This window comes from Callionymus lyra, chromosome 4 (assembly GCF_982586985.1).
Source record: "Callionymus lyra chromosome 4, fCalLyr1.hap1.1, whole genome shotgun sequence".
NCBI lineage: Eukaryota > Metazoa > Chordata > Actinopteri > Syngnathiformes > Callionymidae > Callionymus > Callionymus lyra.
Genome location: NC_141821.1, coordinates 17,157,610 through 17,175,473, shown reverse-complemented (window position 1 = coordinate 17,175,473; position 17,864 = coordinate 17,157,610). Strand labels below are relative to the sequence as shown.

General features: G+C 38.2%; 1 protein-coding gene across 1 annotated transcript in view; it reads right to left on the bottom strand.

Annotated features, from left to right (window-relative positions):
- The window catches only part of dok6 (docking protein 6), a 65,963-nt gene that overhangs the window by 26,177 nt on the left and 21,922 nt on the right, over positions 1-17,864 (bottom strand). The window contains exons 2-3 of the mRNA XM_087788982.1: positions 7,760-7,867; positions 2,854-2,968 (exon numbers count right to left, since the gene is read on the bottom strand). Of these exons, the coding sequence (XP_087645108.1) occupies positions 2,854-2,968; positions 7,760-7,867 (223 nt within the window). The remainder of the gene's footprint in view (positions 1-2,853; positions 2,969-7,759; positions 7,868-17,864) is intronic.

The window sequence follows — 17,864 nt, the reverse complement described above, 5'->3', positions numbered from 1 at the left end:
CCCCCCCCCCACACTTCAAAAAAATATCTGTCCCCACTGACCTCAGCATAAATGACTCGTCCTTCATGTATTGAATTGTCTGTATTTCTGCTTCTGTACCTAGATTTCATGGGTAAATTCCCATTAAAAAAACATAATTATCAGCGCTGTTATTAATCCCTAGCCTACAGTAATGCAATTGGCTCACACTCGCTGGTCCACACTTTTCGCCCACTGAGCTGGCAGAGTTCCATGCAATATTAACGAGGCACGTCAACCATGATAGTCTTTTATTGTGAACCAGAGAAATGTCTTTGGCTGCTGGAACATTTTTAGGTTCAGGCGAGGTAGTCTAAATCCCACTCTCATTTTTTTTCGGGGGGTGATTCGTGTTGTGAAAACATTGTGTGGATTAAACTAAACATTCATTTAATGACGTCTGAATGTGTCCTGAATTGATAGTATTTATTAAGGCCGTAGGAATATGGCCATAACTATTATTACTTTACGATGAATTTGATTGATAATATAATCATTATAGATATTAATGGGGAAGAATCTACATTTTAAGTGTGTTACGACTTTTACGACGCAACACATTTTAAAGCGACTCTGGGTAGTTTTGGTACCTTAATATTTTTGTACTAAAATAACTTGTGATGACAGATCGACTTAAATTACTTCAATGATTCATATATCGTGACTTGAGGTGGTTTGTGTGATTTTTATTTTCACTGTAAAAGTTTTTGGGGATGGTGTGAACATGATACATGGTCCTGTTGAATTACATCTGTTGCATACTGTGTTTCTACAACAAACACATGTCTTTTTGCAAATAAAACATGTTATTTGTTATTTATTAGTGCACCTTCTTAATACTTATTTGTATAGTATACACTTTTTTTATGAAGTGCATGACTGTTTCTTTAAAGGTAAATGATATAAGACAAGAGTAGAATGCATTATGATGACGATGATGTTTGTCAGATTGGAACAGAAGAAAATCTTGTTTTCAGTGGTTATTAGAAATAGATTACATCATGAATCAATAGATAGCATCAAAAGCAACCAACTTCCTGTTGGGGCAGAAAAAAGCGTTTGTAATTTTCTTAAGTGAGCTTTTGCTGAAGATCACCCAAGTATGAAATGAGGAGGTGTTCATGGTAGTGAGGCGCATAAACTCGGAGCCCAGTGAGAGATGAGTGTAGAGTAAACACATGTGAAAAGGCAGTCGAATCCTCAATTGTTCGTTAATTTCAGAAAATGTTTCGTGAATTTCCAGGCAACAACTTGGATTGTAAGACATGATTTTCCAGGACAAACTCGTCTGAGCATTCTGAGATACCGTCTCACTATTCTAGCGGGTGAAAGAAAGGACAGATGTTGCCTGGAGTATTTCATTCACAGCTCAGAGAAAAAAACACCACAAGTATTTATAGCAGGAGCTCCACGAAACTACACTTTGGGACAACCATTTGTGGAAGAATCACTGTGGGAGAAACAGTAAGTCAAATATGTGTTGAATCTTTATCTACAGGTACATTTATCTTCATTCAAACGACAACGAATGTAAAAATCCAACTCTCCTGACTCACATGTTTGAAAGGTTAAAGTCTTTCTCTCCAAGTTGCAGTAAGTCTCTCATCATGACCATGTTTTGAATCTTATAAAGTTCTCTCCCCTCTGAAATCTCGGCGAACAAGAGGTTACGAAAGCGAAGTCCATTATGACATAATAATGGCTTCACTCCTCGTCCAGCCAGCTGTAATCACGCCCGCTTTGTTTATACAACGGGTCCCTTGGAGGTGGAGACTTTCGAGATTGATGACGCGCGGTGACTAACCTTGATAATAGACCAAGCAGTGCTTTCTATTTAGACACACTTAAATCAACACATTAACTGACCTTTAATCACATAATAATCACATAATTTGTAGAAATGTATGTTTTAATTAAGTTAACTTAGCCACAATGGGAATCATTCTTCTTATTGTTCAAATGAAGTTTCAAATTATTTTTCTTAATTGATTTTTTTTTAAATATCTTTATTCTGATACAAAAACAATTATTGTATTTACTTAAATCTCTTTATGGGGCACAACTTAATTTACAAAAATTATTAAAGGAGAAATGTCCTTAAATAAAAACCTATAACCATATTTATAGACTAGTAATGAATAAATACAAAATAATATTGTTAGTTTATACATGGTCTTTGACCTGATGAAAGCCACTTGGCAGTTTAATAGAGACATGTGTCATATTAACATTGACATTCATGTCAAAACGTAAGTAGAGTGTTTATATTTTTCAACCTATTGTTTAAATCTCACTGTTACATGGTATATAACTCCTGGTAATTTTAATTTTTTTATATAGAATATCTTGTCCCTCAATTGCCCTTTTTTTGATGTTTGTGAGTCAATGGCTGGTTTGAAGTTTTTATTATGCTCTTTTTATAATGCACTGCAGGGGTCCCCAGCCTTCTTTGCACCACAGACTGGTTTAATTTCTACTTTATTTTCACAGACAGACCTTTAAAAAAAAAAAAAAAGTGAAGTGAAATGGCATGAAAAATAAATCTCGCCATAACCAGCAAAAGTCCTAGGCTTGTTTCTCAACAACAAGGTTCCAAATAGATTTTTTGACTAATGTTGGCTAGTTACAGTACAATGTTTTTTTCACAAGTGGGTATGAAAAACCTTACAGACCACCACTGGACCCCGGCCTGGTGGTCGGAAAAGTAAAGAACCATTGAGTCATAACAAAGATGAACTGAATATGCTTGAAAGTACAAGTGTAGATCTGGGTCTCTCGAGTCACTCACCACAGACTAGTTGGCTGTAAGAAGGTAAGTCTTAGGAAAGAGCTTACCTGAATCGCAGGCGAAAGTCTTGGACGTGTCGTCACAGAAGATAATCACCACTGCGTGCTTCTTCGTCTCCCGCGGCATTCTGGTAATGTTCTTGACGTTGTGGAGCTCAGTGATCTGAGGAAGAGAAAGCACAGGCCGTTGTGTATTCGCTTCGACGACAACCTGCAGCAGCAACAACCATTGACACACAGCACTGCTGACAGAGTGTATGCGGAGAGAAGTTCTGCAAGTGGAAACTAAAAATACACTAATAATAAGCTGTGATTGTTAAAAATAAAGATAAATATAGAGTTTACAAACGCTAAAAACTCACTAAGCATTGTTGAAGTAAATACAGCTCTCAATCACCGACCAGTCAATAGAGAGAAGTGCAATATTAAGTGTTTAAATCACTTTTCCAGGAGATTGATCTCCAATGAAAAAAAAGAGACGATTACATTAAATGGAATATCATCCACATTTACAGGCCGTTTTGTTCAACAGTCTTTCCCGTGTGCACCCTGGCTGAGAGATAAGACCCATTACATTATTGTTCTCCTTTGTGTGCTGGAGGTGGGCTTCCTGCCAGACGCTGGAGAATGAATTAGCTCGGCTCGCTGCCGGTACACTGAATCTTGACTGTTAAAGGTTAGAAGATCAGACGTAATGACACTGGCGACATATGTGAACCGTCATTCCCCCACTTCATCTCACCAGGGCAGGTATATGTAACCATATTTTTTATTTTATAAGAAAGGAAATGAGGTGATTTATTTTGGCATTTTTGTCCTTGGGCAACAGTGGCTGATTTGTGAACTCCACAAGTCTCTCATCTCCTTTTCATTTAGGGGCTTCTCTAGAACTTTTTCTTCCGTGAAAGTGCGAGTATGTGTGTGTGGCTTCACATCTGAGGGATATTTTTGGTCGGATTCCCGTCCTAAAGCCTAAGAAAACCAGAAGTGAGTGAATCATTTGTGATGAGAACGATTTCTCATCCCCTCCCGCTTCACGCTGCATCTGTCTTTCATCTTCCGCATTTAAAGGTGTTAAGTTAAATCCTATATTTGGGTCGATCACTCTCTGCTCTGCTGTTTTCTACACCACCTCCAGCCCTGGCTGGTGTAGGTTCGAGCCCCGTCTTTACAACACTTTTAAGAGCCTTTTTGGTGGTGCACATCTGGTCGAAGCAACATTTTGAAGATACCTGATTTAAAATGTATTGCAACAAAGCTACATATGTCTCCCAAATGACTGCATCTTGTATCTTATCTCAAAATAATTGTGTAGATTTTACAGCTCCATAGTCTTATGAGCGTCTTAGAAGTTCTCTTCTAAGTAGAGTTCTGGAAAAAAATTAATAAGTCTATATTTTAAGCTCGTTTGTGGTAGAAGTTTAAAGAATAACAAGTGATACAGACAGGAAGTACTACAGGTAAATATCCTGAGCGTCATCATCTTCTACTGTCAACAGAGGAAGATGAAAACAAAGACCAAAGAGCCTCATTCGCTTCATTCAAATGGACAATGCTTACAACTCCAAAAAGGAACAGATTACTCTTAAAATAATCCCAACCCTTAGTTGAAACAAGGGTGATTGGAAGTGAGTGAAGTTTGAATTTTTGCTTTAAGAACACTGTGAAAGAACAAGTCTTCTTTGCCACCAAATGCTGAGTCATCAAGCCATGTAAGGGAAATGCGCAATGAAGAGCACATCTGATATGCACAGTTTATAGTACTACTATGACTAAACCACATGTACACTGAAAAACTAATAAATTCATTAAAAAAAGTAAAACTCATCATTTTGCATTTATTCACGCAATAAATCAACATATATTGATATGAGCTACACTGATCACCATACAACAATGATGAATTCAAGGGCTTAGGTAATTCAAAATTAAATTAGAAAACACACTATAACTTAACCGTTCTCCCTCCAATAAACCAAATAATACATTTAAAATGCTAGGGCTTTCTAACAATTGCACATAAAAACACTTTGGCAACCCTGTGGCTTCAAATAAATGTAATTGAACTCAGAAAGCTTTCACTTCATAACAGTGCGGCCAAAGCCAAATGAGGTTTTCTTAAAAAGCAACAACTGTATCTTAGCGCTAGTTTTTAAGCTGTGTCCCAATTCTACCCCTTACCCCTGAAAAAGGAGTGTCAAGGGCTAGGGGTAGAAATATCCACTAAGAATTGAGACAGTCCTACCCCTATCAGTTGTTGTGGCTCACTGAATGCTACGTTGTATTCAAATATTTATTAAAACAAACATAACAGTGTAACTAGTACAAAATAGTGAACAAAAATGTGTATAAAAACATAGTATAACCCTTCTTTAGGGCCTTCTTATGTCCTTAAGAACAAACACATCTGGGAAACGCTGCCAATGGCTATTAACAATCTAGACTTAGAATTAAAGCAAACAACAAAATATTAACTAATCTTTACTTGGTTTTGAAGACGTCATGTCTCTTTCTTGTGGTTGGCAAAGCAGTTGTTTTCTAATTGCCTCTGTATTGATCCCTAAATCTTTTCTTTTCGTCTGTGTTCTGACCCCTAAAAGTATTGATCTTCTGTTTCATCCCCAGCCTTGATGTCTTGACTTGATCTCCACTGGAACACGAGTCAAGAAAACATGAGGTTTGTACAGGGAAATAATAGTTGCCTGAATAAATGTGGTCAAACAATAAGTTGATAAGAAGTTAAAATTATTCAGCCATGATTTATTACTTAACTTCCTTAGAGGCACATGGAAAAAAGGGAGGGTGGAAAAGTGGAAAGCAAAAAAACACAATCCCCTTTGTGTCGATTGTGTAAATCAGCCACCGGTGCAGCCTATTTCCTTCCAAATCACTGCGGCAGCGAATGAAGCGCTCAGACGGGACCTTTCTTGATCTCTCTGGCGATGCATTACCAGATGCACTGGTGCATGTGTGCACTCATCGCTCATGCCGGCGTTTTGGAAGCTTCCTCCAGGGGCCTTGTCGCCACACTGGGAGCATCATGTGACAAGAAGATGTACTATGCCTGGAGATCCTCCATTCACAACCCATGGCTTATACTGGAGCAACCAGAGAAGCTAGCTAAGCAGAACAAAGGAGAGTTTTTTTAGTTATAGTGAAGAAAATTAGCAGTGCTTAAGGTGCAAAATGTTAAATTAGTAAATGTCATAATTTCTCACCTAAAGTACCATCTTCCTCCCCAGCTTCATTCTGGAATTCCATTCCATTTAATTCTGTTAAACTCTAAATGCATTTTCTTTCCCACTTGTTCCCTGAAATGGCCCTGGTCTACAAATCAAGTCGGAAAGGAGATGTCTTCTATAATCTCCAGTTATCTCTACACCGTTAACGCCGTTAATGGCGAGGCTCCTTTAAGATCATCTGCAGTCACTCTGATAATGAGCCATAACCAGAGTGTTTCAAAGGGCTTAGGAGGCAGAGAGAGGTATAATATCGTGGATTATTACCTTCAAAAAAGGGAGATAGTGAGATGAAGTTTCCAAATGTCTCCTAATGGATATTTGACTCCATCATCTGAGGCTAATGAGTCATGGTTTAAGATGAAAAAAGGGAAGCTACAGTGGGTTTAATGTTGCTTACTTCCTATTGTCTGTAGCATGACACATCAGATTCAGATATAATCAGTTAATTATCCACATATAATGATGAAAAATAGTAATTATTCAACTAGATTAGGCTGATTTACATCAGCAAACTTGTAGATATTGTCTTTTTGATGTCATCCATCCATGTGCCAGACTTCCCTCTCCCTGGAAACTTGTTTTTCTGGGTGAATACCAAGGCCTTCTTAGTCTCTCCTGCATTTTTATCTGCCCATAAGTCTCCTCCCAGTTGCCTTAAGTGAAGTTTGGTGTTTCCTACTGACGACATTGTTCAGTTGGCTTCATCCGGCTTTGATCGTGAGCTCTCGCCGTAGCGGTTTTGCAAGTGTAAAGCGGCAGACATGAAAATCTCTGGTTTGGGGATGAGATCCTGCCCCACAAGTGGAGAAGTTCAAGTCGGGGTCTTTTTCACGGGTGAGGGATAATACAGAAGGAAATTATTGGAGCGACATCAGCAGTAATGCTGACACTGCACCAATTTGTTCTGGTATAAAGAGAGTCAGGCCAAAAGTCAAAGCTCTCGAAGTACCAGTCGATAAACATCCCTGCCCTCACCAATGTTACAAAATGGGGTTAGTAGCTGAACTGGAATAAGTAGGATGGAAGAGGAAAATCTGGTCTTTGCTGCTAAACTGCTAGCCCTGTGACCAGCTCCTGCATTTTTGTAAGAAGAGGACGACAATGAAGTTTAATAGACGTCCTAAATACATTTCAAGGCGCCTCAACTGGCTTCCCTCACAGCAGATCAAGTCAACACGATGTATCTGCATTGTTGCTCTTTCAGTCACTACCTAAAGCTCATTATGATCGAAGCGAAGTCAGATCAAGAGCTTTAACGGAGCTTTGGTCAAATCTACTCACTACATTTTCTACAAGAATGAAGTGAAACTATAAAGACAAAGGTTTGTTTTACTTAAATGCTGGAAAGAGTGTTCACTGCCACTATCTTTAAAATGGCTTGCTTTTGAGCTTCCCTGCTGCACACCAAGTCTTTCAACAAATAATAAGCAGTTTGCTTATTTCCATATTTTCTCTGTTTTGTTCCTCGTCTCAGAAAGCCAGTCATCTTACTCTTTGAACTGTTCTTTTTTAAAGTATCCTTTTCTGCCAGTCAACGGCCTTGCATGCTTCTTCGTCATTGATCTACTTTCCCTTCAGACCTATCTTTTAATTTTGTCACCCGTGAGCCGTTTTTATATCTAATAATCCACTAATCTTCAGGATCAAGGTGTTAAATAGTTTAATTTTTTGACAATTGAATTGACAATAAGTTAAAGAAGTGGTGGACTTACCTTATGGAAGCTTCTGAAGTAGGCTGCCTTTTCATCAGGATACTTTTCTAATCGTCTCGGTCCTTTACTGGAGGCCTTCTTGAACACCAGCCAGCATCTTCGAAAAATCTGCAGGGAGAAAATATTCGTACATTTTCAGGAATGAACATCAGATATAAAAGGTACATGTTGGCCAATAATATTGGACGAAAAAACGTCTTCTCCACTATAAAACAATTTGCAAGCGTTATTCGTATGTATTAATCTTCATTTTAATGAGAAGTATTTGAATACATTTGGGGGTCTTCTTTCCACTTTGTGCCCCCTTTCCCATTGTCCTGATCGAGTTGCCCTCGCCCCTTCAACCGTCGCTGATAGGTCAATAGTCTTCATGTTTATTTTCAAGCAATTTTGTCCAGCGTGTTGTGAATCTATAGGACATTAAGATCAGGCAAACGCACACAGACGTTGCTCTGGTTGTAATAACATAGGAATACAGGAAGAAGTAGTTCAATGGCAGATGATTTCTCTGAAGGAGCTAAGGAGCCCGACCTGCAGCCTCTGAGGTTCTATTAGACTCACTCCATTTTCTCCTGGTGCAGCAGCTATTGCTCGGCTTGACGTATGATTGCTCGGAGGCCATGCTGTTGTTCTGAGGCACCATGGACGCACTATTAATTTGTTTACTCGCCCGGCGTTTTCATGAAAACCCCCACAGAGTTGAACTTAGCACTTTGCTGTAATTGACTAGAGAGGCTCCTCGGGTCTTTATCTGGATGACTTGATAATCCTCCGTTCTAGTTAAGTGTTGGTTATGCACATTAGTCTCGGCAAACAAACACTAGTGCACAAGCTCCACTGGACTGTTGAAAGCAAGCGATCGATAAATTGACGGACAACACTTTCTACCAACAGGGTCTTTATAATGGTTATTGAAGTACTCTTAAAAAAATACTTTAAATAAAGTAATAAAGAACTTCCCTTCATTCGATGTCAGGAGCGAGAATCAAAGCAACGCTGTGGGCTTCCTGCAGAAGGTGATTCAGAGAAGAATTACTCAGATTAAGTAATTACACCGACACAATGTCGGTCCCAGTGAGATATCCTGTGCATAATAAGGACTACGGCGTTTGAATGGAAAAGGTTTAACATAGAATTTTCACACAATTGTCAACGCTCCGTCAAGATGTTCCTATTCTAAGGCTGCTGGTGAAGTCTTCTTCAGACACTTTGTAACATCTTTGTACATTGTAATTATAGAGGATTAAATTAAATCTGCAGTGACTTGAGAATAGAAATGCCTGACAATAGAAATTACTTGGAATTATCTTTTCACCTCCAAATATTACGTTTTGAATCAATCTTTGTATTCTTTTTTTGTTCTCATTTTTACTATAAAGGAACAAGCTCTAAGAGATCAATTTATTCATCCATTTGTCCATCCCTCCACCTATCTGTCCATTCCTCAACCCATCCTTTTATCCATCCTTCCATCTGTCCATCCCTCCACCTATCCAACCGTCTGTCCATTCATCCAGTAATTTACTGTGATTACTATGATATTGTTGTATTTGCATTGTATTTTTAAAAAGTAACCTTTTAATCACTCAAGTGATTGTATGGGTTTTTTCACGTCACTTTTGCTCAAAAGCTTTTTTTCCTGAAAGTATTCGACAACCAGGGCTGGGCCAGAGGAGAGATATACCTTGTTGTAACATATGTTGATTCATGTCGATTTTTGCCGTTGTTTAAAGGATTGATGGTTTAAAAACAGAGTTAAAACAATGAAATGGATAATTCAGTCTAATTGGAAAGTTTTGCGTTGGAACCAGGATGTCGTTGGAGTGATCAAGATCAGAAGTAGTTTTACTTAGATACTTGAGAATCAATGAGCGAACGCAAAGTTACACAAACTGACTGTCAATACCTTTTGTTGTTTCCTCCTTTTTTTCTTATATAAAGCAACGTTATTTTCCCCGAACATCCATCAAGGTTATTTTTGTCAACCTAGTAATCTTACAGCTGTCCCTGCCCTTCGCTCTTGCTTATGTTCCTGACTATGCTTTATAAAGTATGAATCATCAGTGAGGGCTGATTAGTCAATTGTATAAAACTTAAAATAAGCTTATATTCCCGAACCAAAACATTTACAGATGATTTGTTTCATTAAAAATAGGGTTTTTGTCTTTATACAACAGAACAGCAAAGCACATGTTTCTTGTATAACCAAGTAAAAAAGTGAGGAAAAGCGTCCAATGACAGCCCTGACCAGGTGAATGACTAATCACACGCTGGAATAAAAATAGCAGTTTGTTAGAGTCTCAGGAGCTCCGCTGGATATTGAAATGAAACAGTAATACCTCAGAGGCACAGATGCCTCCCCACCTCTTTGAACGTTTTGGAAGAAAAAAAAAAGGACAAATGTGGGACGAGCTTGTAACCTCTTGATGATTCATTCCTCCTACAAAGTATCATTTAAAGATGATTGCTGCTACACTTAACTGGCAGAACGTTGCACAAGAGCACTTCAATCAAGGGAGCCCTTAGACATGATGGTTAGCTGTCTGAAGATATCTGATCTGTGTACACTCAGTTTTGATTTTGAAATACTTCTTGCTTTTATTTAAGCGTCGTCAGGCCGACAAGTGATTTTAAAGATCGACACAAAAAGCATTACATTGTTGAACAAAGCTAATTGTCAACCTTCTAAAATGAAAACCAGAGTTCAGAAGACAATTCATGCAATAACAAGAAAAAATACAATATAATAATTTAACACCATCTTCATGGGTTAAATTTGGATTAAAAAAAATATGTAGAGGTTAATAATTTCAGCGAAGCTAAATTCTAAATTCAAAAGTCCAAACCCTCTTTCTTCAGACTCTCCCCACAAGCCACACCTATCGAGCTTGTAAGAACAGTATGGAGGCAGCGTGACGACAAGCGGCTGAGTTTGATTGACATGTTACCACCCAATCCTTTTTGTTGGTATGATTTGACAGCATTTATATAGTTTAAACATCTTTGGCTGTCGTTGCGGTCTGCTGAAAATGCTTAACTGTGTTGGAACCATTTTTTTTATTGTGGAGCTCAAAAGCCTTTAATTATGGGGAAAATACTAATTGTTAATAAATAAAAAAAACAGTAAAGGATGTTGTTTAGCATGGAGTATTAGGTAGGTAAGAACCTAAAGTGCAACTACTGTGTTGATTTAAGTGTGTCTTAAATAGATGTAGGACCTCTATTGTATCATCAGTATGTGTACAAATTATTAAACAGTATTTGTACAAAACTCTCTTTTCATCTAAGTATTAACTTCATAAAATGATCTTAAAAAAACCTTTTTCATTTCTATTTTTCTATAGATTAGATCTTGTTTTCAATCACCACGCCCACTCTGCTGTGATTGGTAAAGCATCAAGGTTTGTTACCAGGCGTCATCAATCCCGGAAGTCTCCCACTCCAAGAGACTCCACTCTTGTAACCTCTCATCCGCCAAGATTTCAGACGGGGAGAGAACTTAAAAAGTAGTAAGAGAAGTAAAAGTTCAAAACATGGTCATAATGAGAGACTTACTGCATCTTGGAGAGGAAGACTTTAACATTTGAAAAATGTGAGTGAGTCTGGTTTTCACATAACGTTAATAACGATTTATAACAGGATAACATGCTGCTAATAAACATATCAATAAGTATTGATATTAGTAATAATGTGTGTTCCCTAATTAAAAGTGTTACCGAAAAAGAATGAATCCCTATTGGGCAAATTCTCGTCCTAATTATCTTACCACGAAACATTCAAACTGAAGACTTTATTGGCCAATTAACAGAGAACTACCACCGCCATGAAACACACACACAGGCACATACTGTACATACACTGACCCACACAGTGGAACGGTGGCGTATACAATTAAAATTTGTGGTCTACACAAAGCTAATTAGCACTGTAATTACATGAGCAGCAAACCTTATCTGAACCAGCAGGTTTATAAGTACTGTGTTTGTTTAAGTCCACTGCTGTGTCAATATTTTTTTTGTTATGCTTGTTATTTTTCTCAACAAATGTCTTTTCTAATGTCTGCATTTCCCGTTAACGCCAAAGCCCCTCCCGTGGACAATGATTTCCACGTCAGTCACACGGTTTAACGGTTCCCCCGGTGATAATGACGCCTGATGGACTATGACAGACGCAACGCTGCAGAATAAGCTCCCGGTGCTGGCAATCAATTCCAGCCGTCGGTGGGGTCCACGCCATGATGTCCATCTCCATAATTTGATTTGTTATCCCTTCGGACAGTTGTTAGAGCTCCGCCAACCCAGATTTCAACTCCCGGGACATTATCATGATTCCTAAAATTATCTGACGAATGCAACAATTACACACATCTGGCATATTGGTACCAGTGCCCCCCCTCCAAACCCCCCACCACCACCATGCTGCCAGCTGTCACCGACAACTGTCATCAGCGTCGTCCTACCAACACATATATTCCCTCAGCATGTAAAATATACATCGCGTCATTTTCTGACTTGCCTGCGACTACAACTGTTGGCAGGATGGTTAGGCAGCCGCGCCCCAGTTAATCATAGATTACTTTATCTGGGCCATTTCAAATCCTCATGTGTATCGCAGAGCTACCTCAGCAGCAAGAAATCACCCCCCCCCCCCCCACACAACCTAATTCAATGGCACCCCCACGGGCACACTCCCCCTCCTCACCTTTTTTATGCAAGTCTAGATTTCTCTAATTTCTCTCCCGTGTCTACATGTGTGGCCGGACATTATCGTCAAAGATTCATGAGCCAAAGAGATCCAAATATCTTCTATCAGTGCCAGTAACCCGTGTTTAAAAAAAAGGCCACGAACAGGATCTACAAGAAATAATGTGGCGTTCAAATTTTATCTTTGAGTTTTTAGCGAAAAGACAGCTGAATTTGTAAAATATTCATTTGAAAAAAAGGACTCACTTAATGTCACCCATTTTGAGATAAGTGTCCATCACTGATGTTTTTCTTTCTTTTATCCCTACAGTGAGATCTTTATGAACTTTACTCCCTTTGCCTTTTTGTCTTTGTGTATCTCTGGATCTCTGAGGATCATTTTTGTTTTCACACTCATGATTTTATATTACTTTTTACTCGCCTTCTTTTGTAAAAAAAAATAATATATATTTTCACGCTTCATTTATTTATGTTCCAAGAGAGCAGCCGCTGACAGATAAAAACATACCGTGAGGACACAGATATCCACAGATTCCTTTTGATTTTGATTTAATTTAGTGTATTATTATATTCTATTCCCACTTCTGCCTCCTTTTACTGTTACACATTCATAGAGATCAGATATTTTTAAATTCGAAAAGTTAAAGCAGCTCGTTGCTCTTTTGGTATTGTCTTGTAGAAATGTTATACCGACTTTATTTTTAATTTCAAGCTTCAAATTTAACAAATTGTATTTTATAGAATGTAACATAGTTCATAGAGTATCATATTGTCATATAATTGTGTATATATATAATAAAAATTAAACCTTTCAATATGCAAATTACTGAATTCAATAATTTGATAAAAACAATTGTAACCTTTGGAAATAGAAATTATTTAATTAAATTGTTCAAAAAAATGCTTAAAAAATACCATTTTTATTTTTAAACACTATCAAACTTTCAACATTTGAAATGTTAAAGTAAGACTTTTCCATTCTGATGGCAGCGACTCACGACACAACTTGCCTGTGATCACCAAGAATCCCTGTGTTGTGTTCTCTGGCAGTAAAACTTTCTCATTCTGATATATTGCATAACACAACAAAATACCTTTGAACCTAAACGTCCTTCGTCAAGCTCCAACGTAACAACACATGATGATATGAAACAGTTTTTGATGAATGCTTATTGTATTTGTTGAGCAGAGGTTCAAGGTCCAGCTTCGTACTGTGACATTCTTGAGTTTGGTGCACTCGATATATCTTCATCTTAACCTTAAACCTTAACATTTGTATTATTATTATTATTATTTATGTAACAACATCATAACATGCTTCTTTTTATGCCTTGTTTCCTTCTTTTTTTATTTCTTCTTTTAGTATTTATTTTTCCTAAATTCCTAAATAGTTAAGTAAATAAAAGAAATGTTTTTAAATGAAAACATGCAATTGATCATATTTTATATTTTATTTCACATCTAAATAATCGTAGCTTATTATGGCTCGCATTTTGACAACTTTTCTTTTCATCTCTCTTTCTTTTGCAGGGTTATTTTCTTTCTATTGGCCCCTCACAACCGTCACAGTATGTAATGTGGCCAATGAATTTTTATTGCCCACCCCAGCCTTAAATAAATCACAAAGATAGTTTGGTATTTATCGTCGCTGAATGAAACCAGTAAGAATCACTATATTTTATCAACTTCTTGTGACACTCCTGGTTGGTGGTTTGTCGTAAAATATATGCCGTGTCTCCTAAAAAAAAAGGTCTGTAACACTTATATTCTGCCATTAACAAATGTAAATTTTATTATTAAACCAAGGACAACAAGCGACGGGATCGCAACTTCTTTTGAAGTAGAAAGACGGTGACCCAGTCTGGGCAGCTCATCTTTGAGACGCAGACCTTTTGTGACCAAAATAGCAGCCAAAACATGCTTGAGAATATCTAGGTCAATAACAATGTCCTCTTTCTCTCAGGTGTTGTCTGCGTTAAAGAAGTGATATTCAAACTTGCCTGAAAACTTTGATTTTTCAGGAAAAATAACTGCCGCATAAAAGCATGTCCAGCATAACTAATGTTGTTTTTCGTGAAATTAACTAGATTCTAATTCAAGGTGGAGTAGATCTTGTTTTTTTTTATAATGCTTCAAATCCTGTTCACACTTGAAACATTTATTATAATGCGAAACATGTTCTATTCACCGAGGGAACACGCAAAAATGTAAAACACTGTCCAATCATTTGTCTGCTTTATGTCTCGCTGCAATGAGTCATTAGAAAGTTAGCTTTCCGACGCTGTGCAGACGCGGATTTTTGGGAAGTACTTGTTTGACTTTGAATACCAATGGCAGCGTGCTTCAACCGCTTTTTCAAGTTCAACAACCCCAGCTTTCAGATCTTTCAAATGACTTCAGCTTTACTTATTAAGACAAAACACTACTTTAAAATGTCGACCAAAATTGAGCTGCGCTTGCACAACTGCCAATGCGAGTTGAAGAGATTGTGATTGGCTCCTGTGGTTCCTGGCGTCTCCCAACATCGATCCACCTGCCTGCATAGTGATCGGGGGGATCCTGTCAATCATCAGCTGCACCAATCCTACCTCACCTCACCTGTCACACACCTGATATAAATGATAATCATGGTCGCTGCGCCTCAGTGTGAGCGGTCGACCTCTGTGTCCTCGCTTCACTTTCATCTGTCCGTGAGTTCACTTTGGTTCTTTTGTTCAAGTGTTTTTTTGAATGTTTACTTTTTTGTTGCCAGATTGCTAACACTTTGCGTGGCCTGCTTGCCCTTTGATTAGTGTTTTCCTTTTTGGGCTCTTTTTGACAGCTGCGAGCCAGTGTTTAAGTGGGTTATTCCAAAGTTTTAGTGGCGTTTTTTTGTATTTCTTATTGGGCTTTGTATTTTTATTTTGGGAATAGCATTCTTCTCCCTTGTTGTTTCTTATCGTTTGATCCGACTGTGAATTTACCTTCTTTATTAAACAATTTATTTACTTTAGGTATCAACTGATACCAGTTTTAAAATAATAGCTTTCTTGCTCTACTGTGAGATAACACTGTTCATGATTTGAATAAAAACAAAAATGACTTCCTATGGAAAACAAAGTTGGTATTTATGAAGTGTTTAAATGTTTACCAGCATTTTAAGAACATACAGTAAGAAAATACAGTAAAATTGTAAACATTGTTTTGACTATAACCCTGCAAAGCGTAAAACACTTTAACCCTTGTGTTGTCCATGGGTCAAGATGAACCGAAGGTCGGAAAACAAATGTGCTTGTGGTATCCCTTGTGTTGCCTCTGGGTCACATTGACCCTGAGATAAAACTACATTTCAGAACTAAATACAATTAACACTTTTCTAGACTATATTTAACAAAAATGTTGAAATTGTAAAGAAAATATGATATTATTATTATTCATATATAAAATGATTTACTAGAGTGCAGACTGTAATATTCAATAATGTGACGAATAAAGCAGTCGACTAGATGCTTCTCTGGACAAGTTAAAAGCTTGGTTTCCTTGTGTTCTTAAACTCCTAATGTTCTTTGACATGATGTTTCATTAGGTGCTAAACTAAGTTAGCGGTGTGCGAACTTCTGGCGAGACTTCCTCCTCAAAACATCAGCACACTTTGGACCAATACCCGATACCAGGATGGGATCGTTGCCTCCGTAATCAGAACTAACAAGACGGCTCCTCAATGCACTTTCCAGCGCCCTACTTAAAATTCTAAGACTCATTTTGAGCGTGTGCTTATCTAATTCAACCTCACAAAACCTTTCAGACTCTGGCTGTTCCACCTTAGCTTCACTTTACTTTTAAATGCTCTCAAAGTCTGCACAAATTTATTTTTTTTCCCCTGGGAGAGGAAATAAAATTCACCAGCACAATGGTAACGCCGTCATTCACCTGCGACGTTTCTAAGGCTGGCATCAGCTTGGTATTGAAACATTCATTATTGCTGGGATACATTCTGCCGGGAGAAATCCACTTTCATCATTGTTATGTACACCATAAGAATCTGTGCTGCATGGGTGGGTAGAGCATTTTTACCGAGGGATAACTTTACTTTAAGACATCATTATGACAATTGCCTGCTCTTTGAACCGTTCCTCTTCCAGACCTCGTTCTGTGTTACAGCTTTAGTCAGCAATCCTCTGCACACACACACACACACACACACACACACACACACACACACACACACACACACAGCAGACACTCTAATACACACTGTAATTTCCATTTAATCCATGTGCCAGGCTGAATGTTCACAGACAATAACACGCAGACAAAGAGGGATTTCACTAAGGCAGAATACCCTTGGCGACGAGAATTTGGAGACCACCACAGACAGAAAGAGCAACAATGGACTACATTGGTGTTTTCTCCACGAAGCTGGAAAATGTCAGATTAGCTAAACGTTATACTTAACCAAATCCCTCGATGAGGAGAATATGAACAAACTCCTTTGTGTCTTTGGTCGGCAATTACTTGTTATTTTTCCTCAGGCAAAATTTCAATTGTTTCATGAAAACTGAAAACACACGCGCTTGGACGTGACCACTAGGTTCCTTTGTGTAAAGGACAGGAGAGGTTTCTTGGATCTCCAGAGAACCCGTAACTGCACATGAAAAACAAGTGTCGAACACAGTCGGCTGCAGAATATCACTCTTCTGTCGCTCAAAAAAAATGTGTTTACGAGGACGGAAAGAAACATGTTTTTCCAGGACATTTCGATTTGAATTTCGTCAGCGTCACTAAAAGCAGTAATCCTCATGCCCGATCCTGATTGGTGCGGCACTGTGGGATTAATTCTAAAGAGGTAGTCGCTGACTGATGTTTGGTGCCGCTCCGATACTGTTTGCCAGGAGATTGACGGGATCAAAAGCCCAAAACGTTTCCCTTAAAGCAAGAAACCGCTAACTGGAACTAACTTTACTTGGTCGTGTCAGCGAATCAAAGGAGGAACTCCGGCAAGTGGAAATGAAAAATATTCAGTGCGAACGAACCGGGATTGATGGAGTTTGTCAGATTGTGTTCTTCATTTCCTCCCAAAGATCCTTCGGGGGGCAATACGTGGGCTGTGATTTAGTGTCAGTGTGTATCTCAGCGTGAAGTCATTGAGGAATGCAATTATCACTTCACAACAAGAGCGTATTAGAGGGATGAGAGGTAGGGGCTTTTGGCAGCGGACGTGACTGGGAATTGTCACCTTTGGGGGGTTTTCTTTTGGCACACAAATGTACAACAGTTTAAAGGGGGTGAAAGTTCATTTCAGTTTCTCTCTCCTTATAAACATAATGACATCAATGACCTGAAGTTCTGAGGACGTACTGCAGATGCAAAAAAGTAAAGGGAGCCAATTGTTGTAATACTTATACTTGTACTTATATTAATTA